Genomic DNA, 27,958 nt, shown 5'->3' on the forward strand with positions numbered 1-27,958 from the left:
TATTTTCCACAGAATGTTTTGGTATAGTTATGGATTTAGAGGTAGGTGTCCTAGCAGATAGTGAGCACATGCCCCTAATTCTAACATTGCGCAGGGACGCATGGTTAAAGATCTTTGGCAAAATGGTGCACCAATCAAAATAGGATGGAGGGTCTACTGAAAGATCAGACAACCCTGTCATGTCAGCTTATTGTGCAAGAGTATGAGAATTTAATAACGTTGATAGGTAATATGGCATCAATAGGCTTAAAGATGTTGTATCTGGTTCTGCCAAAGTACAGGCCACGGCTGTACATAAGGGAGGTCCTTAAGAGAGGTGGGGATAATAAGGATTCTTGATTAAATATTGTACGAGAAGCTAAAGAAAAGAACTTAGAAAAATAACTTGCGACAAAAGAGAGAGCACATTGAAGAAAGCAATTGTTTCATTGTGATCGAGTAGAATAATGGAGATCTGGAAGATAGTAAATAGTGTGTAGGGAGGTGCTAAAAATATTGTTGCTGTGCTGGTTTTGGAGGAAAACCGGGTGACATCTATATATCTGAACTGTATGAATTTAAAGAGGCGACTATGGGTGGATTGGATTGGGTTGAGGCCTGGGACATGGGAAGAGTGGAGAACTATTTGGCTCCGTCAGTAGGAAGTACTGAATCCATATAAAAGGCTTAAAACATTCTAGGGCCCAGGACCCTGATGGTCTTTCCTCTGATATAATTAAACTTAACCCAATCCTGTGGGGTCAAGTTCTGGTTCCAGTATTTAGTGCAATAATCAGGGGGGAGGAGATACCGACTACTTGGAAAGGTAGTATCAGTGTCCCAGTGTATAAAAAGGGGAAGCAAAACTTTCCATCAAGCTATCTGTTGATTACATTACTGGATATTCCCAGTAAGGTTTACGTGCGACATTTCCTGGGGTTGTTAGAAGAGTGGGTAAATGATGATAATATTCTCTCCAAGGTCCAAATGGGATTCCGTAAGGGCTATTCAACAAAGGACGGCTGTGTAATATTAAATCTATTAGCTGAGAAGTATGCCCGTAAGAAGAAACAACCATTATATGTGTAATACATTGATCTGTCAAATGCATTTGACACTATAAAAAACTAGTTACTTACCTGTACACTATGGTTCTCCAGTATTGATATCTTTTATAGATTCACATGTTTGTATCTTCCCCGTCGTCATGGTGGGAGTCTCACGGTAAATGAATAACAATAGCAGTAAAAGAAAAACTGCATAGAAAACCATAGGGAAGTATAGAGTTTGGTAGCCTATCATCATTATTATGTGGTCCAAATGCCAGCCAATCAGCTATCAGCCCTGAGATCACATTCCCAGCAGAGCCACCATACCTCAGATTTTCAGCCGCAAGTGTGAGCCAAGGATGTATCTAGAGATAAACGTGGTCAACCTGAGAAAACGGGGAGGCGGGCGGGCCGCATGTGAATTTATGAAAGATATCAACACTTAGGGCTCTGCTTCCTATTACCAGAATACCATAATGACTTATAATAAAGAAACGTTTGTATGTCTCAGTGCATATCACATTGGGAACATGATACCTGAAAATACCAGCCATGCATAGTAAGACCATCCAATGGAACACATAAGAGGAAAAATTTAACAAGAAATAACATAGCATGTTAGATATGGTCTGAGAAATACCTTAGTGAAACAGGTGCCGTAGAACTGCTGGTCCCACCGCTGAATCTGCTTTCCACGCTGTGTCCAGACAGTAATGCCTGGTAAACGTGTGCACATTTGTTCATGTTGCCGCTCTGCAGATGTCCGGGAATGATACTCCAGTGAACAATGCCGCTGAAGTTGCCATCTTCCTCGTTGAAAGGCAGAGGTTAGCCATCTAGACCTTGACAGAGCCAAGCCTTTTCTGGGCCCAGCAAAGGCCACGAACAATTGGTTTGTCTTTCGGAAAGATTTCGTTTTGTCGATATAGAATTTGAGGCATCTTTTGATGTCCAGTGTATGCAGAGATTTTTCCGCTGCAGAAGATGGGTTTTTAAAATATGTAGGCAACACAACGGGTTCATTGAGGTGAAAAGCCGAGGGGACTTTGGGAATGAATTTAGGATTTGTTCTGATTATGACTTTATCTTGTTTGAATTGAGGAAACGGTTCTGCGATCGAGAAAGACTGGATCTCACTGAGCCTCCTGGCTGAAGTGATGGCGATTAGCAAAACCACCTTCCAAGAAACGAACTGTAATTCAGCTTTGTGAACTGGTTTGAACGGGTGCTTCATGAGTTGCATCAGGACCGTGTTGAGCTGCCATGGGATTGACGGATGCTTAAGTGGAGGGAACACTCTTAAGAGCCCTTTCAGATCTTCCTTTATCACCCTCTGAGACCAAAGAGATGGACGATTTGGTGTTCTGCGATATCTTGAGATAGCCGAAAGATGTACTTTGACAGATGCATGGGAGAGTCCTGCCTTGGCTAAGTGTAATAGGTACTCTGGAGAAGAGTGAAAAGGGTGCAGAGCTTGAGTGGAACACCACTGGCAAAATCTCTTCCACTTTGCTGTGTATGTTTTATTCGTTGAAACTGCTCGAGATTGAGAGAGGATATCTCGGCATTCCTGAGGGATATTCAAAGAATGAAATTAGTGCTCATGACGTTCCAGGCTGACAAATTCAGTGATGTCAACGGAGGATGAAGAACTTGTCCTTCGTTCATTGAGATTAGATCTTGAATCAAAGGAAACTGCACTCTGGGAGCCACTGACAGCTGGAGGAGCTCCGAAAACCAGAACTGTCTCGGCCATGCTGGGGCTATTAGAATCAAGTGGCACGGTTCCAACCTCATTTTCCGTAATACCCTTGGGATCAGAGGGAATTGGGGAAATGCGTCTGCAAACATTCCAGTCCAGCGGAGATGAAGAGCATTTTCCCAAGTTCCCGCTTGAGGGAATCTGCTTGCAAAATGTTTGCATTTCTTGTTGTGGTGATTTGCAAACAGGTCCAGAGATGGAGTGCCCCATAAGCGAAATATTTGCAAGAGTTGATCCTGAGCTGTCTCCCTTTCCTGAGAAACACTGGCTGATCTGCTTAGGATGTCTGTCCTTGTGTTGTGAACTCCCGGACGTGCTGAACCTGCAGAGAGATGTTGTGCAGCAGAAGCCAGTTCCAAATCTCTTGAGCTTGTGCCGATAGGGGCTTTGATTTTGTACCCCCTTGCTTTAGCAGATAAAACATTGTCGTCGTACTTTCTGTCTTGACCAGTACAGGCGAATTGTGGATTCTGGGAAGTAAAGCCTGGAGGCGCAAGGACACCGCCTTTAGCTCTAACAAGTTGATGGGTAGCTGAGCTTCCCGAGTGGTCTAATGGCCTTGTATTTCGAGGTCTTGGAGGTGTGCGCCCCATCCTTGCAGTGAAGCGTCTGTCGTCGTGACATAACTGGGATATTGAGGTTCAAAGAGCAGACCTTTTGATAAGTTCTCCCTGATCCCCCACCATGACAGTGCTGGCTGTATTTGAGGAGTGATGGTGATTCAATCCTCGAAGGACCCTTGGGATTGCACCCATTGCATGTCGAGTAGTTCTTGAAGGGGTCACATGTGTAGCCGGCAATTGGGAACTAATGGGATGCAGGATGACATCATCCCCAACAAGGATTTGAAGATTCTCACTGAAGTGGACCTTTTTGTTTGTAATTGTGACGTCAGTCTTAAGATTTTTTGGGTGCGTTCTTCTGAAGGATACGCTTTTGCTTCCTTCGTCTGGAGCCTGGCCCCTAGGAATTGAAGGGACTGCGATGGAATGAGAAAACATTTTTCCATATTGATCCGTAGGCCTACAAATTGGAAGAGATCTATGCAGCATTGTAGGGATTGCAGGGTGTCTTGGTATGATGCGCCCTTTATTAGCCAATCGTCCAGATACGGATATATCTGGTGGCCTTGTTGTCTCAAGTGCGCTGTGACCGGCGCCATGCATTTCATGAAAACCCTTGGCACGGATCTGAGGCCGATGGGTAATACTTTGAATTGGTAGTGGCGCCCTGCCACCACGAATCGTAGATGCTGCCTGTGTTTGATGTGAATCGGAATATGAAAATAGGCATCTAAGAGATCTAGGGATGCCATGTAATCTCTCCTGCGCAGCATCAGGAGGATTTCTGGTAGAGACAGCATACAGAACGAAATTTGTTTGATGAATTTGTTCAAGCCTCTCAGGTCCATTACCTGCCTCCATTTGGAAGACTGCTTTTTTCGAATCAAGAAAAAATGCGAGTAAAATCCTTTCCCTCGCTGTTGAGGCGGAACCTCCTCTATTGCCCCTTTCACAATGAGGGACAGAATTTCTGCCTTGAGAGCTGAGAGATGTTTATGCTTTCTGCGAACAGGCGGTCGATTCGGAGGTTTTTGTATGAACTCTAGGCTATGACCCTGATGGATAACATCCAGTATCCATCTGTCCGTTGTTATGGACAGCCATTGATGATAAAAGCGAGAGAGGTAATGGTTCTGCTTGAGGTATGACGAGGTGGTCGGCGCCTTGGCATTGTCACTGGCTCCGATTGGAGTCCTGTGATTTTCCCCTCGCAGCTTCCTTCTGAGCTGGTAGGAAGTGTTCGAGGAATGAAAGTGCTGGTTGCTGGAGAATTGACGGTACCCCTGTTGGTGATAAGGTTGGTACCTGTTAGATTGGAAGGAAGATCTCGGATTATACTGGCCTCTTGATCCTCTTCTACGAAAGGACTGGAACCTATTTTGTTGTAGGGAACCCAACGCTCTCGCTGTGTCTGTGTCCGATTTTATTCCTTCAAGGGCATCATCGACGTGTTTGCCGAAGAGATTCTCCCCATCAAAAGGCATATCGACAATCTTTGCCTGGACTTCAGGCCTAAATGGCGTAGCCTTTAGCCAACCTGGTCTGCGGAGCGCCACTGCTCCGGCCATTTGCCTGAAAGCCACCAATGATATGTCCATGGCTATGTCTATGGATTCGGAGGCTGCCCTAGCCCCGTCCTGTAAAATGATGGTAGCCTCTTCTTTTTTGTCTTCTGGCAGATGAGATAAAAGTGGTGCGATGTCCTTCCACATCTGCCTGTTGTAGTGGCTGAAAAGAGCTAGCGCATTTGAAGCTTTAATCGAAGCTGCTGCCATAACTGCAAAGCGCTTCCCTGCGCCATCCATCTTTCTTCCTTCCTTGTCGGAAGGAGATGGCCGGGTTCTTGGAATGCTTCTGCGCCGCCTGCATTACCACCGATTCAGGCCTTGGATGCCCAATCAGGCACGCTGGGGAGGACTCGGGAGACCAATATTTTTTCTCGATTCTGGGTACCGAGGCTGCAACTAAGGCAGGGTTCTTCATGATCTTTAAACCCTCATCCCAGATATGATTGATCATTGGGATCGTTCTGATATACTTCCTGGATGATTCCTTGAAGTCATAGAGGAAACAATCAGTTTCCTTCACTGGCAGAGGAAGAGCAAACCTCCTGGAGGCTCCTTCCATGAGGTCGTGGAATCCTAGGATGTCTTCCGGCGGGGAGCTTGCCGGGGATGGCGACGGAGATGGAGAAGTTGGTATGACATTTTGATCCCATTCTTCGCCCACTGGATCATCTTGAAGAAGTTCCCCTTCCTCTGGCTGTTCTTCCCCTTTGCTCTCCACAAAGTCATCCCGAATCGTAATTATTGTAGGGGTGCGCACTTTCTGCACCGGAGGTGGAGGTTGAATCACCGGAGCCTGTGCCGCAGGTTGTGATCTACCTGAGGTGTCGGAGGCAGAGGCGTTAGCATCCGGGAAGCGGCGATAATAGTCATTAATCATGTGTCGTAAATCAGACACTAGCCAAGAGAGGCATGGACATCGACTCTTCTCTCACATTAGGGTTTGTGTCTTCTTCCTCCTCATAATCGTAGGATTGCTGGAAAGACTGATATCTCTTGGAGCCGGATACTGGGCGGTCTTTATGGTTTAAATCTCTTTATTGAAATTTCAAAAACACACAATTAGAATTAAGCAGGTTTAGCCATCAACCCATTGCTGATGTGTGGTATGTAACAAGGCGAGTCAGGTCCGGGCCATAAGCATAACATTGGGCACGTGACCAGGCAAAGGCAACCATGCATAAAATAAGAGTAACAGAAGAAAAGAAACAATATGAACCTCCCACCCCCTACCGGGCGGTCTTTAAAACATTTCTTCCTGCACTTCCTAGTATTCGTCCTTGTCTGTATCCTGGGTTTTAATTTGCAGCTGCGAGGGGCTGTAGGCCACTCCATATGGTCCGTCATCTTCCGACTCTTGCATATCCAGAAGATTTGAGGGGGAAGCGGCGAGATTTTAGTCCATGTGGTATATTCCGTGTTCTTTCTGTCCGTCACCGAGCCCGTCGACGGCGGAAACCTCTTCATCGAAATCGTCGTCAGTGATCTTGTCATCAGAGATTTGAAAGTCGCTGTTGACAGAACTCCCGACGACGGGGAAACCAGGATGATCGTCGAGGAGGTCGTCTTCATACTCGTCGTCGACGGTGCCATCGACGATCCATCCGTCAACGATCTATCCGTCGATGGGGTGGTCGACTATCCTGCCGTCAACGGTGTCGTCTTCGTAGATGCCGTCGATGACGCTGATGTCTTCGTGATGGTCGTCGTCAACGATGCGGTTGTCATCGAGGTCTTCGTAGGCATAAGTGCCGGGGACACACTGGTCTTCGTTGACGGGGCCGACGACACAGCTCTTGCCTCTGAGGGCTTCTTTAGAGGTGTATGAGGCAATGAAGAGGAAGAAGCCTCCTTGTCCTTAGTCTTCTAGCTTTTTTAAAACTGCTTTCTCCTCAGAAGATTCTGTCTTCCGTTTTTTTAGAGCAGTGTGCCTTAGAGTCATCCTCTGAATCAGTCTCTGAGGTGGCCTTCTTTTTCTGAAGCCACAACAGTAAACGAGCCTCTCTGTCCTTAAGAGTTTTAACAGAGAAGGTTCGACAATGTTTGCACTTCTTAGGAACGTGCTTGGGATGAAGGCAATATAAACAATCTTTGTGGGGGCCCTCAGAATATAATCTGGCCCTCCCACAAGATCTGCATGGTCTGAAAAGCCTCTTTTTAGAGCCTTCAGACATTTTGAGAAAATAGAGGGAAAAGAATGCCTCAAATCCAGTTGAAAAAACTGTAGCAAGACAGGTCAAAAGTTCACCAGGGATCAAACTGAGCAAGGCTCAGGGAGACTCCTCCTCCCACGACGGCAGTTGGAAATCTAAGGTATGGTGGCTCTGCTGGGGAGTGTGATCTCAGGGCTGATAGCTGATTGGCTGGCATTTGGACCACATAATAATGATGATAGGCTACCAAACTCTATACTTCCCTATGGTTTTCTATGCAGTTTTTCTTTTACTGCTATTGTTATTCATTTACTGTGAGACTGCCACCATGACGACGGGGAAGATACAAGCATGTGAATTTATGAAAGATTCAATACTGGAGAAATAGGCCTCTACTGTGGGAGAAGATGAGGAACTGGGAGTGTCCCCCGGGACTATTAAAGCTGATTATCCAGTTACATGAAGGCTCATGGACCAGGGTCGAATTAGGGGGAAATGGGGCTTTGTCAAGAAAAACACCCCCAATGGATTGAGGCAGGGGTGTATGATGGCCCTGCTCCTGTTCTCTATATACATTGTCAACGCATTGATAGGATTAAACCAGGTTTGCTCTTTTCCACCCAAATTAAGTAATGAGACCATCTCAGTATTGTTTTATGCCGATGATACGGTGTTGCTGGACCTTACACCAGTTGGCCTCCAGAGGCAATTAGATGCTTTTGCAGAATATTGTAAGGCGAATGGTTTGAAAATCAATACGGCAAAAACGAAAGTGATGGTCTTTTTGAAAGGAAGGGTTCAGAATAGGAGGTTGAAGTGGTGGTTAAGTAGGGCTCTATTAGAGGTTGTAAAAGAATATCGTTATCTTGGTTTCCTATTTAGAAATAACCTTAATTTTATGCCTCATATTGACCATCAGGAGGCTCGTGCTTGCAGGTGTTTTGTATAGGATGACTTTGTATTGGGTCATAAGTCCATCAAAGTCCTCAGAGAGACCCAGATGGCTAAAATTGTTAGTCTGTTACTATATGGATGTGAGGTTTCCCCAGTAAATTATCTGAGGAGGGTTCAGATCAATGAAATAAATATTTGGAAAAAATGGCTTGGCCTACCCAGAGGTTCTGTAAATAGTGCCCTGAGGCTAAAGTTGGGCCTTACTAGTGTAATATTTATATATAAACAGTATCACCTCAATTCTTGGTTTAGTCTACTTAAGGCTGAAGAGGGTACCTTAAGGCAAACAATAAAACCTTCTTTGCAGGAGCAGCAGGCTGGGCAATGGACCGTTAATGTCCTCGACATTAAAGTTTCCCTGGATGTCTCAGTAGGGGTAGAGCTTCAAAAAATGTCTAGAACACAGCAGAAACAAACATTAAAAACCCTAGTGAAAGAATGCTCTCGGAGGAGTGTGATCGAGGATGTGTGCAATAGAGATAATCTGTTTCATCCACAGGAGTAAAACTATGGGGGGGCATATTCAGCCTTATCTGCGGGACATAAAAAGAGGTTGTATCAGAAGGTGGGCCCTCAAGGTTAGATTGGGGCAGGTCCCAGCCTTTATAACATGGAAGTAGCCTAGACAAGCATGGGAGGAAAGTGCCCCTTTTGTCGGAAAGCATCAGTATCCTTTTTGCACTTACTTATAATTTGCACATGTTTTGATACTGGCAGAAGAATATTGCTGTTGCTGGTTTTTAGATTGATGCAGGTTCGCCATACAAGTGATTTATGGGAAGAAATTTTAAAATGTGATAATATTGTGCTAGGCGGTAAGGAAATTTTCGTCTATAGTTGACTAATGGTCAATTGAGCAGAGGCCGATTTCATTAGAAGGATAGTACAGGAGCTTCGAGGACCATCCATGTATTCGAATCAGATCCACACTGGGATATATAACGATCCTTTGGGGCCCTTTTGTTATAATAGTATTTTTTCCACAAATATACCTACAAGTTGTATAACCATGGTTCACTTGGCATAAAAGCAATGGTATTTTTTGCACAATTATAGCCTCTTTATACAACTAAATCTACATACTGTATTGTTAGGGGTTTATCTTGTATAAATGGAATGGTATCTCTTGGTTGCTCTTTTTAAATAATAGTATTTTTGTATAAATATATTTGTATGTTGTCATTTTTATGTTTTTATTCTCTATAAAGGTAATGGTATTGTGTATAAGACCAATGCCATGTTTTTAGATCAAGTGGAGATTTATTTTAAGTAGTATTATGTATTTTTAATCTGTATGTATATGAAATGTTTGTGTTAACTTATTGGCACAATATCAAACTGTTAATAAAATCAAAAAAGTCTGGACAGAGCGCTGAGGGTGCCATATCTCAGTCGAAAAGCCATGTCTTGAGTTTCTTTCTGAAGTTTGATAGGGAGGGTGCTGTTTGGTTGTGGAGGGGCAGGTTGTTCCAAGCCTTGGCAGCGATGTAGAAGGAGCACCCCACGCTGCGACAGATGCGGGGGATGTGTGCTTGGGCGAAGAAGGCAGATCGCACATGTCTTGCGGGCAGGTGGAAGTTCAGTCGATGGCTGATGTAGGATGGTCCATGATTGTGTAGAGTTTTGTATGCGTGTGTGAGGATCTTGAACTGGCATTGCTTTTTGATGGGGAGCCAGTGGAGGTTCCTGAAGGGAGGGGTGATGTGGGTCCATTTGGGGAGGTCCAGGATGAGTCTGACTGCAGTGTTCTGGATGATCTCGAGTCTTTTGATGAGCTGGGTGGAAATTCCAGTGTAGAGAGCATTGCCATACTTGATACGGCTGGTGACAAGGGCCTGGGAGACAGACTTTTTGGTGTTGATTGGGATCCATCTGAAGATTCAGCGTAGAAGGCGCAGGGTGTAGAAGCAGGAAGAGGCAACTGCGTTGACTTGTCGTTTCATGGTCAGTTGGCTGTCGAGGATGATGCCGAAGTTGCGTGCGTGATCTGTCGTGTTGGGTGTTAATCAGAGTTGTGCTGGTCACCAGCTGTGGTCCCATACGGAGGTGTTCTTTCTAAAGATCAGTACTTCTGTTTTGTCGGAGCTGAGGTTGAGGCAGCTATCTCTCATTCATTTGGCTACGTTGGTCATGGTGTTGCAGAAATTGGTTTTGGCATTGGAGGGGTCCTCGGGGAGCGAGAGGATTAGTTGAGTGTTGTATGCGTAGGAGATTACGTTGAGTCCCTGGGATCTGATGATGTCTACGAGGGGTTCATGTGGATGTTGAACAGGTTGAGGCTGAGGGATGATCCTTGGGGTATGCTGCATATGATGCCCTTGGGTGCGGAGGTGAAGGGAGCATTCAGACAGACCCTCCAGGATTTCGCGGTTTGCTGCGAAATCGGCACTTTTGTAAAAATGCCGTAATTTTTACAAAAGTGCCAGTGAAATTGAAGGAATGCAGGGAAAAGGTTGTCAGATTTCTATGATAATTCTTCATTTGTCAATATCATCTAATGTAAAAGGTTGCAGCAGGCCAGTTGGGAAACCCTCAGCAGTAATTTGCTCTGTATTCTGAAATTCAATAGTAGCCTTCACATTTGAGCTGCACTGAGGTTTGAGCAAACTATGTACTCAGCAGATTAAGATGGGTGTTTACTCAAGGGGGCCAGCACCATTTGTGCGCCAAGGGTGCAAGGTATTAGCGCTGGTATGACTGCCATATTTTACAGTTTGTTTGGAACAGTAATGTTTAAGTAAGACCTCCAAGTGCACTTTGACATTTCATGAATTATACAACACTAGGTTAATTGATTTTCCGAAGCAAAATAAGGCTCCCAGCATAATATGGTGAGAAGAGACTACCAACAAAGCTATGGCCGTTAATTGGCCCCTCATTATTTTCGTAGTGGTTTAATAGCCCACACATTAAAAAAGCGGAAATGCAAAACTTTTCAGTTTAGAGACTGATTATTTCGATAAAAGGAGCAAGATGTTTTTCTCCATGGGATCAGCATGGCTAAAGGAAGCAAATGAAGAAATGAGTTCCAATCGGGCTTTCACAGCAGGTGCGGGGCATCAACAGCATCCTGAGCGCAGGTTTCTTTCCCATAATTTGTCCCTGGGCTGCTTTCGGACAGCTGATTGAGGCAAGTGACCCTATGGCTGCCCTTCTTCGGCAGAATGTAATGCAGCACAGTCTTTTATTTGATTCAACGCTTCGGAAAAATAGTGCGAAATGCAGGGAACAATGTAGGTTGGAAGGCAAGTTCTTCAAAGCTTGATCCCAATTGGTAGCTGTTTTGTACTAAAGATGGTAGGGAGAGCCTCAGGGTTGCAACAGCACAAGAATAGTTTTAAAGCAATATATTTTGTTGTTCTTGTTCCAGCTCAGCAGTGCAGTTTAGGACATGTTCCCATTGAGAAGGGGCTGGTGGTAGGAGGAAGGTGGGGACGAGGGTGGAATCAGTCAGTATAATCACGTGTGCAACTTATTTACTGCGCAGTTTTAGGTGCATGAGCAGCCGGGAGAGAATTTAATTACAGCAAACCTTTGGCTGACAGCAACATGAGAAAAACGTTGCTGCCAGCTATTACAGGACTTGGGGACTTAGCATAGCAAACACATACTCTCAGATACTTTAAACATGCCTAATTGGAAGTGGAATGCTCTGCTAAAACAGTTTTCTTTGATTTAAGACTGAAAAGGAATGATTTAGAGTAAAATAAAGTGCGGCACTAATGCCGCTAAATGTCAATTTTTGTGCCGCTAAATGTCAATTTTTTTGCCGCTAAATTTCAATTTTTGTGCCGCTAAATTTGCGAATCTATGCCGCAATATCCTGGGGGGTCTGATTCAGATTCTTTGTGTGCATCCTGAAAGAAAAGGAGGCGATCCATTTGAGGGCATTTTGCTGTATGCAGACGTTGTGTAGTCTGTCCATGAGGGTGTGGTGGGAGACTGAATCAAATGCAGTAGAGCGCTCGAGGGAGATCAGGGCCACAGTTTCTCCATGGTTGATATCGTCTGAGACAGCAAGATGCATGAGCACGGTAGTGGCAGCATACCATGTAGTAAGCAGTAGTAGTGAACAGGTCCTTTTTATCCTGTGTCACTGGAGTGAGGCCAACAGGCTCACTCACCTTTTAAAACCTTCAGCTGCTGTGTGCTTAACTCTTCCCTTGCCTACATCAGTAAGATGTTGAGTGCTTCACAGCGCAGGAGTGGTGACTCTGCCCTGGATTTATATGTGCCTGGGAAGGGTACAATACAGGGATAGAGCAGTTGTGTGTAGAACATGCATGGTTAGTACATGTATTGAGTGTGAGGAACACATTACATGACAGATTTAGTGATGTGCAGTGCATGCGCATTTAAAGCATGTTCTGGGTGTTACGAGTTCTTGCAAGAAGTACATGAAGGTGAGGTAGTGTGCATAGTGAGCGCATGTGCTGGCAGTGTGAGTGCTTGTAAAGAGCACACCATGGCACAATACAGAAAGGGTACAGCAGTGAGTAGTACACACAGATCTTGTGTGTGCTGGATTTTGTGGGCGGCTGGGGTGGCACAATACATGGAGGTGACAGTACTGGACAATGTGTGTGTGCTGTGTATGTACACAGAATGCAAGTGTGCCTGAAATTGTACATTACATGGAGTACACTGGGCTCCATTTTGGAAAGCCCAGACATGCCTGGTGAAGACCTGCATTCCTGTGAGCTGGGTGGGACACACTGGAGGAAGAAAGAGAGACACTCTGTTGTGCGACTGTCAGCTTTGGAGTCTCTCCTGGTGTGATAGCCAGCCTTTCAAGAGGAAGAAGAGGGACAGAAAAGTGTACACTTCAAAAGAAGCAGAACCCCAACAGAAAATTCAAAGACCCAGACCCTAAATCGCACTTAGTGTCTGGAAATGGACTATAAGAAGGGGAGGGTTAGACCCCAAAATCTGTCATCTGCCATGCAGCCAAATGGGCTGTGTGAAAAGGGGAAGCTCTGCACGACTTCAGCCTTTGAACAGGACCAGGGCCCAAGGCCTGCCAGTCACCCTGCTGGGTGAGGGGACATCACCCAGGGAAACCAAGTCCACCTGCCATGGTGTCTGGAGCACCAGCGCCTGCATGCCAAGACCAGTGTGCGCTATGAGTAACAGAGAGCGTTGGAGGGAGCAAGGTTCAGTGGGGAGCTGTACTGAGAGGAATCCCGGTTTGAGGAGGCGGCTGTGCATTGATTGGGTTGAAGCCCGTGTGCAGGATTGATTTGGTGACCCCCGTATGCCAGGAGAGGGCCGCCATGACGAAGTAGTGCAGCGACTGCCGTGCGGGGCACGCCAAGTCAATACTGCCTCGTTGCAGTGAACCCGTATGCCACAGTGAGGGGCATCCATAGAAGTGACTGTGCCAACAAAGTGGCAAGACTTGTGTAAGCCTTAGCGGCGAATCCATATGCCAGGAGGGGCCACCAGGGTATAGGTGATTGCACAGGAGAGGTCTACGCCTTGCCAGCAAGTACTGTGGTAACCTCATATGCCAGGAGGGGCTGCCAGTGTGGAGTTTTGGCAAGGTCAGGCCGTCGCCCGGGAAAATTGAAGCTGCCACCTGCAGGTCAAATTTGTGCATCGAGACATGCCCGCTGACCGACCTTGTATACTCTGGAGGACGTTAAGAGGACTTTCCTCCATCGCTGGGATCTGGTTGAGGGCACAAAGATCAACCCCCTCCCCCCATATGGGAAAACTGAACTTACTGCGTCATCAGAAGCTAAGAGCACCTCCAATTGCTGCCGAGGCCAGCAGCGCTGCTCGGGAGACAGCCTGTGCCTGCCAGGTGCTGTAGCTGTACGGCGAGCAGCTTGGTTCTTTTATACAGGACCAGAACTTGCAAGTGCCCGCGGTCTGAGCACCTACTGAAACCTTCCATGTTGCTAGAGTGGGTAAGACTTGAAACTGGCCTGTCGGGCCCCCGGGGCACTCACTGCTGAAGGTGCTGCAGCACCATATATACTTTTGCCTATTTCCTAAGAGTCAAAGGGGACTCTTGAAAAGGCCTATTAGTGAGCATTCCCTGGATGCAGCCACAAGTGAATGGGGGAAAAACCCAACCACATTGCAAGGTAGAGGTTGGGACAGGGATTTGCCACATAAACACTAGAGCCTCAACCTCAAGGGCATTGTGTTGTTGTTTACAAATGTTGTTGTTTTTTTGAAAATGTAGACTTAGAAATAACATATTTCTCTTTTTATAAAAGCAAGTATTTCACTGGACATTGATCTATTGACATTACTGAGTGCACTTTGAGTTATAAGTTGTGTTCACTAGACTGTATCTACAGTGTCCTCCCCCAAAGCCACCCCAGCCGCCCCCAGGGAGCCTTCGACTGCTGGTCCACAGCTACCACTGAAAGTCAAGTGCAGAAGGGGTACTTGACTCAGGTGCTCATACTCCATAGTGAGTCAGGCTTGGGACACCAGGAGTAAAAGACCTTAACCCCCATTGTTGGGCCCTGAAGTCGCTGCTTGCCCCATGGCCCACTGAAAGCGGTTCTGACAAATTTCTGTAAAGTCCATCAAATGCCATTGTAAGATGGTCACCCCTATGTGCTTCAACCATGCACATGGGTGGGTGGCCATTTTGGAAAAAATGTTGTCCAAAAAATAATGTGCATATGACCACCCATAAGTGGCCCTGGGGTAGCTGAGCCCTTTGTAAAGAAAACAAAAAATAAATAATAATGCCATATTTTAATGCATTATTCAACAAAGTCATTCAAAACGGCTGCCCATGCCTGCCAATGCATTGGCATGCACAGGTGGCCACTTTATAATGGCTTTTGTTGGAACAAATATTCATATATGCGCTCAATATGAAGACATGTGAGCAGCCAGATAGCACTGTTGTGGCAGCTGCTATGCCGTTGCCAAAGAAAAGGAAAGAATATATATTATATATATATTATCTACTGGCGGTCGCCAGTAGATAGTTATAGTTACAACCTAGTTTCCATAGGAAATCTCAAAATTCTATTTTGAATAACTTTGGCGCCGGTTGACGAATCCTCGCGAAATTTTCAAAACTAATGGGGCGCTCCGTTCAGCTCCTACCCTGAAAGTCTCGGGGTTATTCGTCAAGCGGGGGCCGAGAAAAAGGGGGGGTCCCAAAACGCGTTTTCCCCATGCATTTTTCCATAGGACCTTTAGTCGCAGCTACAGCCCGAACGGCTGAACAGAATTACGTGAAATTTGGCAGAGAGGTAGCCATAAGGTCAAGGAAGTGCCTTTTGCAGGTCTGGTGTAAATCTGTTCAGTATTTCCTGAGAAAATAGCATTTAAAAGCATATCAATATCTATACGCACGCACCGTGCGCACTGTGCGCGCACCCTGCCGTGCGCGAGCGCAATTCTGATTGGTTGTTAGTTGTCGGTAAACATTCGAATCGGTCGAAACCAGGAAGTGTCGGCCGCCATTTTGTCTCTCGCAGTCTGAGGGGGTGAAAAAAAAAGGTGGAGAACGTGAAAAGGGGGCAGAGTGGACAGTTCCTGACCCCCTAGCCTTGGTCAGGGGGTCACAGAAGGACCCCCAAGGGCGAAAAAAACAGTTTTTTTAAAAAAAATAATCGCGAGGTGCGCGCACGGCGAACCACAGCGCATGCACGGTGCGTGAAGCGCACCGGGCGCGCACGGTAAAAAACCTGAAAAAAAAATAATTAATAAATACATAACTTAGCATTTAAAAAACCGTACACATTTACTGAAAAAAACCATAGGTTTCACACACGTTATAGTTACGAATTAGCATTTAAAAAACCTTGCAAATTCACTTAAAAAACCATAGGTTTCACACATGTTATAGTTAGCTGGACATTTCACTCGTAAAAAACCAATGAAATTCCCCCGTTATAGTTAGTGCAGGCAACTATAACTCACGCGACCGCAATCCTCTGCTGATGACGTCAGATATTAGATCACTGATGACATACGTGTCTTTATGAAAAATAAATATTTGTAATATATGTATAGCTAAAGATTAATGGAAGAAGACATGGGTAGATAAGTGTCTAAATACAGTAATGTAATATCTGACGTCATCAGCAGAGGATTGCGGTCGCGCGAGTTATAGTTGCCTGCACTAACTATAACGGGGGAATTTCATTGGTTTTTTACGAGTGAAATGTCCAGCTAACTATAACATGTGTGAAACCTATGGTTTTTTAAGTGAATATATATATATATATATATATATATATATATATTGTAGAAAACGATACACAATGGGCCAGTAATTCTGGACACTGACGTGGACTACATTTTCTGCAGATATTCACATAGTCCAGGAGCTGAATGTGGTTAATCACAGTGAGTGAAAACAATGACAAAAGTTGGCTGACCATTTGCACTGTGCTGCATGCAGATCATTGGATGAAGACGGAGGAATGAAAGCCCCTGTATACATGTAGGCATGTGTTACATATATATGTATATTTTCGTTTTTTTTAAAGAAATTGTGTTGGCTAACGTCAGACCTAACAAAATCTAAAAATCAGCAATGTAACTATATTAAATACAGATCACAGCAAGGTATTTCATTCCAGAGAAATTAAACTGAGATGCTTCTCGACATATTAAATTACTTAGGACTGTGACATCCTTTACAAGTATAATGGCAAAAAACATACACAGAGGTGTGAATTTCGTTATCAACTGAAAGGTCTCACCTGAGGGTCAGCTGACAATAATGAAAGAAAATCCAGACCTAAAAAAAAAAAAAGAAGACCATTAATATGCATTCATATTAATAAATTGTTTTATTACCTCCATGCACAAAAAATCTTTGCCCTATACCAGGAGTTAATGAATTAAAGATCTAGGCTAACCAAAATAAAAGATACTGTTCTGGTACATACGACTAATATGCAACAAGCCTGCTGTGAGGAATATTCACAATCCTAGATACGTTATCCGTTTGTCCACAATTCCCAAACCTCTTGTCTTTATATGTATTGGCTCAGGTCTTTAAAAAAGGCATTTTGCATATGAGCAAAGTCAGAAAATTAATTAGCAAAATAATGCAAAATTTCAAGCCTATGAGTCACAAAATCTACGCATGTGCACTGGCACATCTAAAATTTGCACTTGAAGGCAGCTTATGGGATGTGGCAGGCATAGCTAGATCGGTCTGCATCTCCAATACTTAGTTTTATGAACACACATGCGCTGCTAAACCTTATCTTTCACCACAAGAATCCTGACTTGGTGCAGGAGTTCCACAGGAAAGGAGAAATGCAGGCTGGGGACTATTATGTACACTGTCTACGTGGAGGAACTAGAACACCAATGCTGATTTCACACTCCTAATTTAAGGACCAGCAGGGACATGGCAACCATGACATTTATGAATGGATGGACATCAGAAGCCCCCTGCAAAGTGGCTCATAGGAAGCAATGAAGAGTAGTGCAACAGTATTTACAGAAAGGCAAAAGGCACTTTCTATTTCCTGTGTACGTGCGTCCAATTGGAAATTACCTATGTGCAGTGGAACTGTGTACATGCAATTGAGGGTGACAAGCTAATGTGCATCCCAGTTTAAGCGAACTGCTTCTGTATTTAGCTACATTTATATGTGAAGTATGAGGAGAATCTGAAAATAAACAATTAGCTGGTCTACTGACTTTCACAGAACTGGCCAGGCATTTTAGATGATCCTAGCATTTCTAATGAAATCAAATTTTGGGAAGCCACTGCAACCTCTAAAGTAAAGAAAACTTTTGTTAGTGATTCTTCCAAGAGCCCAAACATGATTCATGAGGAAAGTATTAGTTTAGTAAACCGACTGTAACAATTCTTCAATAAGAGAAAGTGTAGGACTTGAACCCACCCAGCCACACATGCGGCAAGTACAAGGAAGCAACGCTTTCAGATTTTGGCAAGTGAAGAGGAGCTTACAAATATGCACATAAAACATACTACAGAAATACCCCCACTCATCATCGATAGCAGATTTATATATTATAAAAAACCTGATATATAAATTAAATGAAATTACTAGGGGCGAGAGAAGCTCTCCGAAGATGTCCGGTGGAGCTGCGGACGAGGAGTGCGCCATGGTGCGTCGAGCTCTTCGATCCCGGATGGTCTTCTTTGATCGAAAAGACTTACAGGCGGGGCAGTCTCTGGCCTCGTGTTCTGGAGAGAGGCAAAGGTTACACACCTGATGGAGGTCGGTGTGGGGAAATTTAGACCCACATTTTGGGCACTTTTTGAACGGAGTCCTTTCCATCGGCCGGGACCGGAGTCGAGGAGGGCCCGAAGGCCGGTGCCGATGTACGGGATGGAGAAAAGTGCCGCTTCGAGAGATGAAGATGATGATGAAGAAACTCGAAGAAAACGAGGATTTTCCGTCGAGGGTGGAACCGTAGAAGTTCGAAGCCGGAGCACGAAGTATCACATCCGAGCCCGATGGCGGAAAAAAACAATCTGAGGATGGAGCCGAAGCCCATGCGCAGTACGGACCGAAGGAGGAGTCACCGAACTCGTGACTGCCAAAGACTGTCCAAAGAACAAAAACAAACTGCAAACATCCGGGCCCAACACCAGATGGCGATCTATGCTAAGTGTACAATCTGCAGCTCATATGCCTCGAACATGAAATTACTAGGGGCGAGAGAAGCTGGCACAAGTGTAAACATCTTGTAATACCTACTCCCCATTGCAATGAAACAGAGGTGAACATTAATACAGCATACACCTCGTGGCAGGGGAGACATGAATAATGCCATGATGGTACTCAATTCGGACTCCCAAGACCGCTCCAAAAGTCACAAACCAATCGCGTAAATAAAAATATATGGTGGGGGTGCCTAAGCTGGCCTCCGAAACACGAGAATAGGAAGTCGCTTATTAATAAAGATGTACGTTAAATTAACAACATCAGGAATGGCTTTTTGATAATCAGATCAGATATTGTTTCTGTGAAATAAACTTCTCGTGATTCTGACCCTTTGGGCAACATTATCGTAAACCTTGCTGACACAGGCCTGAGGAATGGGCTGCTGTCACTAGATGCCCGTGCAACCAACATACAAATGAATTCTGCCTTACCAATACTCACGCTGGAGTCCTTTGTTGTAAGCCTATTGCTCAGAAGAGGAGTTTAAGTATAAATAACCCACACAATCGTTAAGGGCTGGCAGTGGTTATTATTTGGTAGCCACTGATTGACTGCCGTGCCAACATGCATCAGCATAGCTTATACCTGTGTGCACCATTGTACTCCTTCAGCTAGCACTGACTCAGCACTAAAGATAATGCCTTGGAACATAGCTAGATAGCCTTCAAAGATTAATGGCCCAGACTGGCTGGAGCTCATCAATGCATATGAATATTTCAGGAGACTTTGGCTGTTTCATCTATATTTCGAGATGGATTTGTTAACTATAGCATTGAAGCTTATGGTCATAAATTAGGCTGTCCGTCTGGTGGACTTGCCATATGGTCAAAGTATTACCGAACTAGGATATGAAATACATTTACACTGCCTATAGTGTTTCATTATTAGATCCCCTAATGGTAATAAATTATTATTTTAATGTACACATTTAGAAAAGCCAAGGGTTCTCTAAACCTGACAAAACTCGATTTGCTATCTTTTAGGGACTCAAATAATATAACCATAGAAGCAGGTAATCTTAATGTTACATATCAACCGATCGTCATGTTGTTATTAAACCAGGAAGAGACAAGGCGGAAGAATCGAGTATAGCTCAACTGGCCAAAACCAGGCAATTTGATATAATGTATTTACAAATGGGCACATTAGCACTATCACATGTTTTACGAAAATATAATGGAAAAACCTCTTCAGATAGACCAAGTAAGCCAACATTCAGAATGGGCCTTTGGTAGTGACCTATAAACTATGTAATAGTTAAAGTATCTGACTGGCGCCACATTGTAGGCATGATGATTCTCAAGAAGCCAGATAGCCATTACGAGCCCCTGATACTTATTATCAAGGGTGATTATTTTAACAAACTAGACGTGGGCCATACTGTGGTATCTGAAAAATGATCAGAAAATGATCGAAGGCAGATCAAGTGCGATAGCAGATTCACTACCAGTAAAGTATAAATATATTGTACCACTTTTGGAACACATTATGGATCTCCCTGCATGTGATCTTTCTAACTAGGCAGCCATGTTTCATTATTTTATTTATTTAAGTATTTTTCTAAATCGTGTTTGCTAAAACTGAGACATACACCAAGTACTACTCATCCCTAACATGATAAGATCTGCAAGATTAAGAAAGACAAGCTCCTGTTCGCTATTAGATAAAAAAAATAGAGATGAAATAGCCTTAGCACGAGACAATGTAAAATGATAATACAGAAAAAAGATCAATGGGTCCAGGAACAATGGACAGAACTTCTTTGTGCCATAAAGGCTAAAAACCCCTGAGTATTCTGGCACATTTGATCGCATGGCTCTATTTCTCATTCCACCAAGCCAGAAATGCACCGGATGCATATGGAAGGTGCATACGTAATGCCAGGTGAATGGATAGAACATTTCACAATACTATGCGGGCTGGCTGATAAGGACGAATTTCAATCTCTTCACTGCAATTCGATTAAAAGCGATTATGACATTGAGTTTAGCATTGATTATGTCAACTCTGCTCTGAGCAGTTTAAAAAGTGGTAAAGCCAGGCTTAGAAAAAATACTTACAGACTTGTAGGAGCATTATCCAGAGATCTTGGGACTATATTCTAGCTATCCCAAATAAAATATCAAAAGGGTCTCCGAGTCTTGGCTTGGAGCAGAAATTGTATAGGTCTATAAAAAAGATGACAAAAAGACCCACTAAATGATCTTCTAATAGCTTAATAGATATTTTCTTAAGGTGTTTTGCAAAATGGTTTTGGTAAAATTGAAATTGTGGTCCACTGAGTAAGATGCAATTTCTCTGATAATTTTTTTACATCAATATTCTTCATCAGGGGCACCAGCCACTTAGACCCGAGTTTCTGATAGAGAAGGCAAAACAATAAAAAATGAATCTCCAACTCTTCCACCAGTGGGCAAAACGGCCAAGATGTGATCTGACGTGTCCGATGACCATTCAGAATGGAAAGGCGCTAACAATAAAGTACCTAATCTCAATTTTATGTACAGGATCGTAGCCATCAGGGGTTACACGTCCCCTAAATACATTTTAAGTGTAGGGTTAGATTTAGTAGCCTAAAAAGCTTCAAATGTACTACCAGGATGGGTATTCTGGTACATTTCTAATGAAAAATAGGACCACAACTGCTGCTTTATTATGACTTGGGTCAGGAGCTTTATTTGATCCACTTGGGTCCATAAGTGGGACATACCTAGACTCAAATAGTTTAATATGAGCAAAGCTAGGAAATGTGTGTACATCGGGATGCCCATTATTTCACACAGTGCTTGTTTGTATGTACTTAGTTCCAAGTTACTACACAGTGGAATCTAGTAATGGACTGGTCGTAGGTCAGCCGCATGTTCAATAATCAACATCCCTTAGTCGAGTAGTAACACAGTAGATGGTGTGCTAGGGGGTAAACATAACATTTTGATGAACATAGCCTCCACATGTTTCGGCTTGTCTAGATTTTGATACCCCATACCTCCAAGCCACACAGCCCCACTGACTAAACTTGTACCTTATAGATTTCAATTACTGGAGAAATACTTTGAGAACTCAATTTCGTAGTAAATAACAAGGAAGGCTCGCCCTGTGCCCCATTACAGCATTGCTCTTTTCTGCTGCAACCCTAACACCTAAGTAATCAATGTCAAAAACCCTTTTGTGTCCAAATGTTTTATTAATAACATTTATAATGGATACACACATGAAGATATAGGATTATTAGTTAACATTTTAAATATATAATGTATTATTATCACAGAAGACAGAAAGAACCCTTTTGACTGTCTGAATATAAAAGCATGGGGTGCTTAAAGCATCTGGAGGAGGTTAAAGACCATGAACGTTGTCTTGGACGGATTAGTAGATAACCCCGTTACCCACGAAACTTAGATAATTTAGACAAATTCTGTAACCCCATTGCATTTATAGATATTAGTGACGTATCACCAGCAAACCGCATTGTGCATATTATAACATCAGCCAAACTGGGGGCATCGTTCAAGCAAGTCTTTAAAGCTTCAACACCCAGTTTATGTATAATGTAGAACGTCTGAGCCAACCCACATCTTTGGCGAACACCCCGATTTACAGCAAAACTTTCTGTTGATCTACCGTTGGCATTATTACCATAGTGTAGCCTGATGATCAGATTCAATTAGGGGGTTGGTAGGCATATATCAGATAGTACCCCTATAGAGTATTTATTAAGGGGCACAGTATCAGAGCGGAATTTGAGATCAACAACGGATGCATAGGGAGCAGTCTTTTTCAGTATTCCATGTTTCAACAGTAAGAGACTGAATCTGACACTCGAGCGATGGTACTAGCATTAATTGAAAGCCAGCTTGCTAAGAAGCTTCACGACACACTTTAAAGTCAGATACTCCAGGATCGATAGTTCTTGATGTTTCTCATTATATACTATTGGCCTGAAACATATGTGTACTGGCTGTAGGAGTAGTATTGTAACAGGATTTTACTTATAATTCACATTTTATACACTGGGAGCACCTATATACGTATTATGGATTTTATTATTTCGTTAATCTGAAATATTTATATGATAATTGTGTGAATGTTTTATGGATATCTATTCGAAATAAACGTAACTGAGTTACTGATAATTATTACTACTGGTGAAGCCCAAGAAGGATACACAACGATAATTCAGAGATGTCACATTGACTGCAATGCATTTGGAGAAATCAGGAGTGCTCCTGGTGGCAGTGACATCTTGACTCCTAACCATCATTACTGAACATTCTTCAATAATGGCTTAGAAAATTGTCCTTTAAGCTAAAACTGTTACCAGGCGGCGGGGCCAGTTCGTTATTTTCTCCCTCGGTGTAGGAAATTTTAACAATGCAATGTTTAATCTATAGAAGTAATATGTAGTTGGGGGTTAAGGTAAGTGCTCTATCCATACATGGGAAGTGTACACTGTCATTTTGCCTTTGGTATATCAAAGCATAGTTTTAGCCAGTCATATTCTGGTGATATGCAAATCTGTGAGTTGGTAACGTGTGAAGAGTTCACAGTGTATAGCAGACCCGAACAACCATGGTGAATGGGCTGTTCCCGCTCTATCCTGTCCCAGAACACTCGATTGGAAATGGGCTACATGAGAACCTCACCATCCGCATTGTCTGGCAAATACCCATGGTAAACGGGCTGTTTGTAAAGGGTAAACATCTTTTACATCGACTGCGTTACAACGCATGTCATTTTTTTTTTTTTCACAGAGTTTTATATAGCGCAAACTTGACCCGAATCGGGTATCAGAGCGCTTTACATAGCACCAGTTGCGTTACATGAGGACACATTCATTTTTGTTAGGCACGGGAGATTAAGTGATTTGCCCAGAATGTTCAGCATTATTGCAGAGAGTCGAACCCAGTTCCCCAGATTCGAGGTCGACCGCCCTAGCTGTTAGGTCGAACTCCTCTCCCCAATTACCACGCATTATTCACTCCGCAGCAACTTTTACAACGCAGGGCTTTATGCCGCAAGCCATTACAACATATTCCGCATTACAACGCCCCAGTGGAGTTAGAATAGTAAATTGCGTTGTAATAGACAATACGTTGTAATAACTTGCAGTGTAAAGCTCTGCGTTGTAAAAGTTGTTGCGGAGTAAAAGATGTGGGGTAATAGCACACGTAAACGCGTGCGGAGTAAAGTGTCATATTCAAACGGGCTGTTTATAAAGCCCCCCGCATACTGATCAGGAGCAGCCGTCGTAAGTAGGCTGGGTATCTACTTTACTCTCCATCCTGTCCTGGAACCACCCAACCAAAGGAGCTACAAATATAGCTTACGGTTAGCCTAAAGTAAATCGGCTGTGTCAGTAGTTTACTATCTGTCCTAACCCGGGAAAGACGAGTGTGTGTGTGGTTGGTGTGTGTGTGGTTGGTGTGTGTGCGTGGTTGGTGTGCGTGTGTGTGTGTTGTATAGCTCAACATACATCATGTCACAGAAAACCCAATGGGGAATGGCTTGTGTAAGCAGCTCCCCATCTGTCCTGCTCTTGGTACATTCATATTAAACGCATGTGCAGTTCACTGTCCCTTCTGTCCCAGGCACGTCTACAGTAAATAAGCCGTATGTACAGTTCGCTCTCTATTTTGAAAGAGGAATGCACATAGTAAACAGTCAGCATGTGTTCACCACCCTGTCCTGGGAACGCCCAGGGCAAATAGGCTAAATGTGCTCCCCATCTTGTCCAGGTTATACCATAGAAAATAGGCTGCGTGTGCAGCTCATTCTCCATCCTGTTCTGGGAACACCTTCAGTAAACAGGCTGCATGTGCATTTCACAAATGTGCAGTTCCCTCTCCATCCTGTTCTGGGGACCCGTTCAGTAAACAGGCTGCATGTGCAGTAAATGAGTGCCCAGTTCGCTCTCCATCATGACCTGGGAACCCCTTCAGCAAAAAGGCTGCGTGTGCAGTTCACTCTCCATCCTGTCCTGGGAACTCCTTCAGTACACAGGCTGCGTGTGCAGTTCACTCTCCATCCTGTCATGGGGACCCCTTCAGTACACGGCTGTGTGTGCAGTTTGCTCTCCATCCCTTCATGGGAACCCCTTTAGTACACAGGCTGCGTGTGCTGTTCACTCTGCATTCTTTCATGTGAACCCCTGCAGTACACAGGCTGCGTGTGTAGTTCATCCTACATCCTGTCATGGGAACCCCTTCAGTACACAGGCTGCGTGTGCAGTTCACTCTCCATCCCATGATGGGAACCCCTTCAGTACACAGGCTGTGTGTGCAGTTCCCTTTCCATCCCGTCCTGGGGACCCCTTCAGTACACAGGCTGCGTGTGCAGACCACTCTCCATCCTGTCATGGGAACCCCTTCAGTACACAGGCTGCGTGTGCAGTTCACTATGCATTCTTTCATTGTAACCCCTTCAGTACACAGGCTGTGTGTGCAGTTCATTCTCCATCCTGTCATGGGAACCCCATCAGTACACAGGCTGCGTGTGCAGTTTGCTCTCCATCCCGTCATGGGAACCCCTTCAGTACACAGGCTGCGTGTGCAGTTCATTCACCATCCTGTCCTAGGGACCCCTTCAGTACACAGGCTGCGTGTGCTGTTCACTCTGCATTCTTTCATCTGAACCCCTTCAGTACACAGGCTGCGTGTGCAGTTCATTCTCCATCCTGTCATGGGAACCCCTTCAGTACACAGGCTGCGTGTGCAGTTCGCTCTCCATCCCCTCATGAGAACCCCTTCAGTACACAGGCTGCGAGTGCAGTTCGCTTTCCATCCCGTCCTGGGGACCCCTTCAGTACACAGGCTGCATGTGCAGTTCACTCCCCATCCTGTCATGGGAACCCCTTCAGTACACAGGCTGTGTGCAGTTCACTATGCATTCTTTCATTGTAACCCCTTCAGTACACAGGCTGCGTGTGCAGTTCATTCTCCATCCTGTCATGGGAACCCCTTCAGTACACAGGCTGCGTGTGCAGTTTGCTCTCCATCCCGTCATGGGAACCCCTTCAGTACACAGAATGAGTGTGCAGTTCACTCTCCATCCTGTCCTGGGGACCCCTTCAGTACACAGGCTGCATGTGCAATTCATTCTCCATCTTGTACTGGGGACCCCTTCAGTACACAGGCTGCGTGTGCAGTTTGCTCTTCATCCTGTCATGGGGGCACCTTCAGTACACAGGCTGCGTGTGCAGTTCGCTCTTCATCCTGTCATGGGGGCACCTTCAGTACACAGGCTGCGTGTGCATTTTGCCCTCCATCCTGTCCTGGGAACCCCTTCAGTACACAGGCTGCGTGTGCAGTTCGCTCTTCATCCTGTCATGGGGCACCTTCAGTACACAGGCTGCGTGTGCAGTTCACTCTCCATCCTGTCCTGGGGACCCCTTCAGTACACAGGCTGCGTGTGCAGTTCATTCTCCATCCTGTCCTGGGGATCCCTTCAGTACACAGGCTGCGTGTGCAGTCCAATCTCCATACTGTCATGGGGGCACCTTCAGTACACAGGCTGCGTGTGCAGTTCACTCTCCATCCTGTCATGGGAACCCCTTCAGTACACAGGCTGCATGTGCAGTTCACTCTCCATCCTGTCCTGGGGACCCCTTCAGTACACAGGCTGCGTGTGCAGTTTGCTTTCCATCTCGTCCTGGGGACCCCTTCAGTACACAGGCTGCGTGTGCAGTTCATTCTCCTTCCTGTCATGTGAACCCCTTCAGTACTCAGGCTGCGTGTGCAGTTCACTCTCCATCCTGTCCTGGGAACGCCTTCAGTACACAGGCTGCGTGTGCAGTTCACTCTCCATCCTGTCATGGGAACCCCTTCAGTACACAGGCTGCGTGTGCAGTTCACTCTCCATCCTCTCATGGGAACCCCTTCAGTACACAGGCTGCGTGTGCAGTTGACTCTCCATCCTGTCATGGGAACCCCTTCAGTACACAGGCTGCGTGTGCAGTTCACTCTCCATCCTGTCATGAGAACCCCTTCAGTACACAGGCTGCGTGCGCAGTTTGCTCTCCATCCCATCATGGGAACCCCTTCAGTACACAGAATGCGTGTGCAGTTCACTCTCCATCCTGTCATGGGAGCACCTTCAGTACACAGGCTGCATGTGCAGTTCACTATGCATTGTTTCATTGTAACACCTTCAGTACACAGGCTGCGTGTGCAGTTCATTTTCCATCCTGTCATGGGGACCCCTTCAGTACACAGCTGTGTGTGCATTTGGCTCTCCATCCCTTCATGGGAACCCCTTCAGTACACAGGCTGCATGTGCAGTTCATTCTCCATCCAGTCATGGGAACCCCTTCAGTACACAGGCTGCGTGTGCAGTTCACTCTCCATCCCATCATGGGAACCCCTTCAGTACACAGGCTGCATGGGCAGTTCATTCTCCATCCTGTCATGGGAACCCCTTCAGTACACAGGCTGCGTGTGCAGTTCACTCTCCATCCCATCATGGGAACCCCTTCAGTACACAGGCTGCATGTGCAGTTCATTCTCCATCCTGTCATGGGAACCCCTTCAGTACACAGGCTGCGTGTGCAGTTCACTCTCCATCCCATCATGGGAACCCCTTCAGTACACAGGCTGCATGTGCAGTTCATTCTCCATCCTGTCATGGGAACCCCTTCAGTACACAGGCTGCGTGTGCAGTTCACTCTCCATCCCATCATGGGAACCCCTTCAGTACACAGGCTGCGTGTGCAGTTCACTCTCCATCCCATCATGGGGACCCCTTCAGGACACAGGCTGCGTGTGCAGTTCACTTTCCATCCCGTCCTGGGGACCCCTTCAGTACACAGGCTGCGTGTGCAGTTCACTCTCCATCCCATCATGGGAACCCCTTCAGTACACAGGCTGCGTGTGCAGTTCACTCTCCATCCCATCATGGGGACCCCTTCAGGACACAGGCTGCGTGTGCAGTTCACTTTCCATCCCGTCCTGGGGACCCCTTCAGTACACAGGCTGCGTGTGCAGTTCACTATGCATTCTTTCATTGTAACCCCTTCAGTACACAGGCTGCGTGTGCACTTCATTCTCCATCCTGTCATGGGAACCCCATCAGTACACAGGCTGCGTGTGCATTTGGCTCTCCATCCCTTCATGGGAACCCCTTCAGTACACAGGCTGCATGTGCAGTTCATTCTCCATCCTGTCATGGGAACCCCTTCAGTACACAGGCTGCGTGTGCAGTTCACTCTCCATCCCATCATGGGAACCCCTTCAGTACACAGGCTGCATGGGCAGTTCATTCTCCATCCTGTCATGGGAACCCCTTCAGTACACAGG

The 27,958-nt window shown here is 45.2% G+C and overlaps 1 protein-coding gene across 7 annotated transcripts in view; it reads right to left on the minus strand.

The window, feature by feature from the left end:
- The window catches only part of PIAS2 (protein inhibitor of activated STAT 2), a 451,007-nt gene that overhangs the window by 24,454 nt on the left and 398,595 nt on the right, over window positions 1-27,958 (minus strand). For all 7 annotated transcript variants that reach the window (XM_085629369.1, XM_085629360.1, XM_085629352.1 and 4 more), the window contains exon 13: window positions 16,716-16,753. In XM_085629369.1, the coding sequence (XP_085485495.1) occupies window positions 16,716-16,753 (38 nt within the window). The remainder of the gene's footprint in view (window positions 1-16,715; window positions 16,754-27,958) is intronic.

The sequence above is a fragment of the Triturus cristatus genome, chromosome 2_1 (assembly GCF_964204655.1).
Source record: "Triturus cristatus chromosome 2_1, aTriCri1.1, whole genome shotgun sequence".
Lineage (NCBI taxonomy): Eukaryota > Metazoa > Chordata > Amphibia > Caudata > Salamandridae > Triturus > Triturus cristatus.